The sequence below is a fragment of the Cynoglossus semilaevis genome, chromosome 9, assembly GCF_000523025.1.
Source record: "Cynoglossus semilaevis isolate Cse_v1.0 chromosome 9, Cse_v1.0, whole genome shotgun sequence".
Classification (NCBI taxonomy): domain Eukaryota; kingdom Metazoa; phylum Chordata; class Actinopteri; order Pleuronectiformes; family Cynoglossidae; genus Cynoglossus; species Cynoglossus semilaevis.
The window spans coordinates 5,562,245-5,569,691 of record NC_024315.1 but is presented as its reverse complement, the minus strand read 5'-3'; the positions used below and the strand labels follow the sequence as shown (position 1 = coordinate 5,569,691).

General features: G+C 39.8%; 1 protein-coding gene and 1 long non-coding RNA gene across 2 annotated transcripts in view; both read left to right on the top strand.

The window, feature by feature from the left end:
* Positions 1–645: 645 nt before the first annotated feature.
* LOC107989040 (uncharacterized) lies at positions 646–2,670 on the top strand. The gene is made up of 3 exons (XR_001760548.2): positions 646–1,405; positions 1,895–1,968; positions 2,062–2,670. It is a non-coding gene; the product is annotated as an uncharacterized LOC107989040 (long non-coding RNA).
* A 2,761-nt stretch (positions 2,671–5,431) lies between these two features.
* The window catches only part of cdkn2a/b (cyclin-dependent kinase inhibitor 2A/B (p15, inhibits CDK4)), a 4,465-nt gene continuing 2,449 nt past the window's right edge, over positions 5,432–7,447 (top strand). Inside the window, exon 1 of the mRNA XM_008316683.3 lies at positions 5,432–7,447. This exon is cut by the window's right edge and continues 37 nt beyond it. Coding sequence (XP_008314905.1) covers positions 7,347–7,447 — 101 coding nt within the window. The 5' untranslated portion in view covers positions 5,432–7,346.

Genomic DNA, 7,447 nt, shown 5'->3' with positions numbered 1-7,447 from the left:
CTGCTTAAACCTGTTTGAGCCCAACCTCAGCTGCTGACAGTTATCAATGCCATTACATGAAGAAATGATGTCATCTGACAGTTAATCATTATCCAGCCATATTCTTTATCAGCCAGACTGGAGGAGTGTGTTTTGGTCCTGTCTCGACCTCTTTGACAAATAAACCACAATAACCTTGCTGTTCAGGACATTTTAATGTCTCCGGTGGGAATGAAGGAAGACCTCAGTTGGAGTTTGTTTAGTCAGCACATAATAGACCACTTGTGATTGTCAAACCACGAAAACTATGACAAGTATTTAGTAAATGTTAAAAAACAAACCCATCAACTTTATAGCAACCTTTTGGCAGTTCATTAATTCCGCAAATTCCTTCTTTTGTTTGTTTATCTTATGACGTAAGTCTACCAAGGTGGTCCGATCCAGCCCAGACAGTCGTAAGGGCGTTGGCTGAAAAAATTCAGAAGCGGAAGTCGAGCTGATGTCTGCCTTCAGCCCACCACTCTCTGCCTCTCACTTGACCCTTCATACTTTACCAGTTCTGTCCAGTTTCACATCAAGACACCCTCTGCTGACCGTGTGGCGCTGCCTCAGGTTCAAATGGTGTGATGTTTCCTCTGGCTTTTCATCAGCTTGTGTCTTCATTTTAATAGATATCGAAGGACAAGAGGAGAAAATATTAAATACATCTAATAGACAACTCTGCCTTAATATGTGGTATTTACCAATGAGATTAAAACATAGAAGTTATTTGGGGTGCACAGTAGATGGTGCTAAAAAAACCTGCCCCTAGTCTTCTGGGCCAAGACAGTGCCCTTTTGAAATTTTGTTTTTCTTTATTATTATTTTCTTCATTGTATTTATTTATTTATTTATTACAATAAAGCAATTCTATTAAAAAATGTAGTTATGAATGTCCCAAAATACACCCCTCCTAAACCCCTTCCATCCCCCGGAAAATACGAAAATGTAATTTTAGAAATGTCAATTTAATTTTGCGTCTTGAAGCAATATGAGACGCGAGTTGTTCCGTATTTCTAAAAATATCCAATACACACGTATGTCACACACATATCAAAACTAAATGTAATACGACGGGGTGTTTCCAAGGATCCGACCAAACAAATTCAGCGTTTAAACTGAGCCACTGAGGACGACTCCGGTCTCTGTAGTAATATGCCAGGCCTGTACGTAGCGCTGTGCCAACCAGGCTCTAACATAATCACCGGCCCGATAGAAAACACACCGGAAGAGAGGCAAATTTGTCTTGGCTCCGCAGAGGAAACACATGGCTTGTGACGTCAGACGCCGAAAAAGTTCGCCGCTGGCCTTTAAAAGCCACAGGGATACGAAGTTGTTCCTAATTTACTGCTCGACCGGTGCGGGATGAACGGTACACATATAAAATGTAAGTAACTTTTGGATTTCTATTCCCTACTTTTGGCGTTTTGAACACGTGTTAATTATAGCCAAATAGCTTAGCTTCTACTTAAAGTCAAAGAAACTTTAAAAATGGCAGACCGGCGTCAGAATGTATTTTTTTTCCATCCATCCATCCATTTTCATCCGCTTATCCGTTACCGGGTCGCGGGGGCAGCAGTCGCCACCCAAATCACATTGCACCGTACCAAACCTTCCTGCGGGTGGTGAGTCCACTGGAAGGTACCAACCGCCCTAACCGGAACTTGAACTTGCCCAGGAGGTGAATCCTGGGGTTCCACACCAATGACAGAGACATTGCCTCTGGGCCAAAGCGCCACCATGTATTTTTTTATTCATTAGATTATATTTTACCATTTTAGTGTTATAAGAACAGCCTCAGTGTCTTTTGCAGTAAAATTTTTAAAATAAGCTGCTTTACATTGTATTAAACCTGTAATCATCAATTTTTGAACAGATGGAATTTCTGCAAATGGACCTCGGGTTGAAGTAATCCAGCGTCAACATTTACTCCTGACATTGAAAGACAAGGTGAGAGTTAAACTCGGGTTTTCTATTTAATTAGTTTTTTAGAAAATTAACGTAATTAACGTGACTCTTCTCTGTCTTGTGTTTATTTTCTAGATTTTCCAGTCAACATAAAGCTCTTCAACACGGTAGGGAGCGTCAGATTTTATTCTTTGTGGCTGCCGTGCCGCTGCAATCCGCTGCGCGGCTGCCGTGCCGCTGCAATTCGCTGCGCGGCTGCCATGCCGCCTCTATCCCCTTTACGGCTTCTGCACCGCTTTTACTCCTTTCTCGGCTGCCGCGCCGCTTCTATCCTCTTCCCGGCTGCCGCGTCGCCTCTACCCCTTTCTCGGCTGCCGTGCCGCCTTTACTCCTTTCTTGGCTGCCGCGCCGCTTCTATCCAATTCCCGGCTGCCGCGCCGCCTCTAACTTCTTCCCGGCTGCCACGCCGCCTCTAACCTCTTCCCCGCTGTGCTGTAGACTCTAAGGAACATTTTTACTTTTAAAATTTAGAGGTCAGTAGCAGTTTTTATAATTGAAACATCGACAATTTTCAAAACATGATGATGACATGATGGAACCTTCAACCAAACAACCTCCGCTTGTTTTCAATCTCATCGATGTATCTTTGGTTGATTACGATCCATGTTACTGTTTTCTGTTTTGGCTGTTGTTGAACTTGAGTTTTGCTTTATTTTTATAACCCTAGCAATTTTCTGATGTGAAGCCAGCATTGTCATGAACTGTGGTTCATTTGAATACAGTCATTTAAATATTGAAATAAATGTACAAATACAGAAATGTGCTTGTAATGTTTTTTTATAATCTCACACTGCTATTGTAAAGCAGTCTGTGGTTCCATGTGCCAAACAGCATGTCCTTATTGAGTCTGTGCATGTCTTTGCATATAATACATGAAGTGTGGGTTTCAGTGTTTGATATTTTGGAGAGTATTTTCATAATTAGTCTGGACTTAACCTACTCATCACTTCCTAGTTTAGCACATTTTCTCTGACCTGTGTTTATTTAAAAAAAGAACTCTCCTTATTCACATTTAATGTTTTATTGATGTGGTTTATCAATATCCTCAGATACTTTTCAATTATAATTTTACATGTGTGGTCTGACACTAAAAATCCTTGAGTCTTAAAAAGTAAAACAACAGCATCTATTCAACTAGGTATAAACCCTTTTTTAAGATGGATAAATATTTTAATTCCACTGCAATGTTAGTCAACAACAAACAAATGCAGCACAATAAATATTTTAATTCCACTGCAATATTAGTCAACAACAAACAAATGCAGCACAGATGTGGAGAATGTAAATCTAAAATGTAGGCATGTGCTTTAAATCACTGTCCATCACCACGGTGTGGCTCAGTCACCCACACCTGAGCGGCTGGTGAGGTTGAGCCAAGATGAAGGTATTTGCAATATTAGAACTGAATAATCAGATAAATGATGGCGGGCAATAAAGTGTAACCCTTGAATAAAGTCTGTCTGAATGTTATCCTGTGGTTCATGTGAGTGTGTGTTCTGAGAGACTTCAAAGTGGGAAAAAAAATGCAACCATCAGCCTTTTGCCGTGCTCAGCTGAACTATGTTTGTTTAACTGAAGTCACTGTTTGTGATGAGTCTTTGATGTAGCTAAGGGTTGCCATCAGTAGATGGACCGACTCAGTACAAAGGCCATTTCAGATTAAGTTAGTCCAACATTTCCATTTATGCTTTTAGCAGACGATTTCATCCGAAGCGACTTACAGGAGAATATGGTTCCTCTGGGAATCGAACCTTGGACTTTCTGCTCTTTACTTCTGAGGCAGCCGTGCAAAGCTGCTCACATTGATTGTGGTTGTCTATGGAAAAAAAAAAAAACACAACTATTTATAATAGAACAATGTGACAGGTACATGTCAAAGTGGAGCACGGCCTCTTCTCATCGCAGCTCAGTGAAATGTCACATATTGTGTAGAATTACTGAGCAGTCTATCCTGTGTCCTGGACACACTGGCTGATGGAATACAATGGATGGGGGTTTTGGAAAGGGATATATATATGTGTGTGTTTGTTTAATATATAAATTTGAATGCCATGCTGGGTAGTGTTTTTAAATTCACTTCATTTTACACAAAGTGCTTCTGCCTTAGCAATGGTTCCCAAAGTGTGGGACGGCCCCTACTCGAACACAACATATTTTTGTAAACTAATTTGTTTTGTTTTTTTTTGTTTTTTTTTGGGGTAAAATGACTGTGAATGTGTTGACAGCAAAATACAGTTTGAAGCCCAGGGGCTGCTGATAATGATTTGTATGTAGTTTGCATGTTCTCCCAGTGGGTGGTGTTTTTGTTGAAGAGACTTGTAGTAGAAGAAGAATGAATGAATGATTTCCTTTTTTTTTTTTTTTTTTAAACTATCTATATCTACTCAATATTTTACTATATTTGTAAAAATCTGAAAGTACCTAATGAAACAAAATAATTCTCTTGCTGTAAACTGTTTAATATTTAAACAGCAACATGTCCTGTTCGCTAGAGCTAACAATAAACCCATTCAAAACAAGTAGTTCAAGGGGATTTTTAAAAGAACAGTCAGAAGGAGGTGATTTCATTTGGTTGGATGCAAAGGGCAAGTCTTTCCTTTCATAGATGTTTACAACAGTTGTTCTTGTATAATTTCATGTCAGTTGAAGCACATCTCACACCTCACCTATGATGCTTATAATACTTTTTTCCCCTTTTTTTTAATCCCTTAATCCTAATGAACACAAAGTTGATCCAGAAAACAGATCTGGCTGAAGGATCGTTTGTTGTTAATGCGTCAAAGTGTAATCATAATTGTAGGCGTTAGGTATGATGCCCACATTTCTATTGACCGCCCTCCACTGAGACAAGCTGCTGAGTTTAGCTATAAAGAGAAGGACTTTGTTCCCTGAGCATTCTTCTGACCAAAAGAATGTTCCACATCCACTGATGTCATGAAGTAAAGACCTACAAAGACCAACCGCCCTGCTGGTTCCATGGTGGCCTTGGTTGTTGTTCAAAGCAAACCTAAGTTGTCTACTACAAAGTCTGCGTTTCTCAGTGAAAGGCTGTGACACGTTTACTCTTCCTTACTTTAAAAAGAGCATAAAAAGCATACGCTGTAATCACACACACACACACACACACACACACACACACACCAGCCCGCACAAACACATGCATGTGCACACAGGGGACTTCCAAACCAACACACCTCCACCCACACTCAGTCATAGCTACAGGCTGCAAACTCCAAGGCAAACACCCATTCCTTACTCGTCTTTTCACCTTCAGCAGGCAGATTCATTTAGAATTAAGACCACCATCACACAAACACATTTTGTTTCGAAAATTACGTTAAAGTTTAAATTGTTAGAAATGTTTTATAATATTTTCCATCACATCAATAGACACAGGAAATATTACACCTCTGTCTGCATTATTGCAAAAATGAAAGTGGAAGTCAAAGAGGAGCACAAAAACTTGTTGTGGAAAACCTTCGTACAAATTAAGTTTATGTAAAATGTCGGTGTTGTATTAATTGATTTTTTACTTATAGTATTAAAACCAGTTGGAGTGCTTGTTAGATTTAACACCAGATTTTTTTATTTGTTGATTTTTTTATTAAGAAATTTGTTGTCTGCTTTGTCCTGGATTACACAAATTTTGTACTAGCGCTCAGAGCGCTAGCACACAAAGATACCGAAAAGACGGAAGAGAAAAATGCAGTTTTATGCATTTTATCAAGAATAAGATTTACTTCCGACTCCAGTGTAGAAAAAACGTTCTCCTCTTTAAAAAACACCGCACAGAGCTTCCCTTCCTCTTTTCTCTTTTGTGAGTTTGAATTTGTTCACGTCACCTCCTAACAAGTAATACAAAACAACTCCCTCTGTCGTATTTAGCGCTTAAACTCGATGACCTAGCATGGTCTTTTCCCAATAATTCCTATTCTTTAGTTGATACGACAGTGATTATCTGTATGCTAGGACAGCAGCACACTCAGCACAAACACTTCTGGCATCACATTAACGTCGGCATGTTTCAGTACAACCGACATGTTGTACTGGAACATGCCAGTGCAGGTAGAGATACAATGGGATGCTCACATTTCCTCTGTTAAACAAAAATATCTTTTAAAAACAGAAGATGTTGCCATAAATCCAGAGTCTAATAATCCAACCTAATCCAACACAATGACCCATTTAATCAGACTGGCAAACATGATGCAATTTATTGTTAGTACAGACACATCCCTAACCATTATTATACTGTTTATGACAAACTCTCAGTCTGTCTGTCTTCACCTCACACAACAGGCAATTCATTGATCAATTATTGGCCACATTCCAAACATAGGCCATGAATGCAGACTTTGTAAAGCTGCCCTCCTTCCATCAGTTACAACAGTGATGAAGGAGTTATTTATTCTATTTATTGCATCTGGGACAGATGAGTAAGATAGGCAACGGGTCTATCTGGTTGGAAAAACTACAGCAGAGTTTCATGTATATTTTTTAAATACATCTGTATATGTAGGGATGTGAGATACTATCTTTTTTTACGTCAATAAGCACACAGGCACTACTTTCAGGATTGTTTGCCCCTTTTTTTATTAGCAGGAGTGGAATAGTCATTGTACTAATGCTCTGAGTCATTTCAATTGTGAAAACATTAGTATGCTTACAAATGAGATAAATAACAAACAAAATAGGCAGAGAAAAACAAACGTTGCAAAAACAAGTTAGATAATAGGATCATCTGACACTGACATTACAAATCTAAAAAAGGGTCAGTCTCATTTCGTATAGATTTACTGTATAAACATTTGTAGAAATGAGTCTATATATTCATAAAATGACTTCGTTTATTTCGTTTTATTCAATAAATAAATGTTAATCTTCTCGGTTAAACTAATGTGTTACATTCTAATCTGTTAAAGTTACTCGCTCTTTATAAAAGCACATCGTAAAAATAATTCATAGTTGATTCACAGTTTCTTACCGAACAGTAGTTTAGCACTTGCAGCAGCAGCAGCAGCTTTGGCGCATGCGCAAATCGCGCAGCAATCACCGGGGCAGAAACCGTGACGTCACCCATTCATAACAGACAAGCCCGGACTATACACCGACGGAGAGACAGAGAGAACGACCGCTGGACACACGGTGGACAAACTCGCACCCCAGGCGGGGACAGCAACCGACATTCACTACTGACGTTTAGCAGAGTCTTATTCGCACGTCCGCGTTAACGTGTCCTCCCTGGAGTCTGCGTTGTTTTTTTTTTTTGTTGTTCTTTATTTGAATCAGCATCGAAACAAGATACCTGTCAGAAAAAGGAGCTGTCATTCCGCAGGTGGTGACCACCACCGCTGCTGCTGATGACCCGGCCGGGGACAGCGATGACTCTCGAGGATAAGCTGACAGCAGCTGCGGCTAATGGTAGAGCTGCCGATGTGGACCGTCTCCTGCGGGAAGGAGC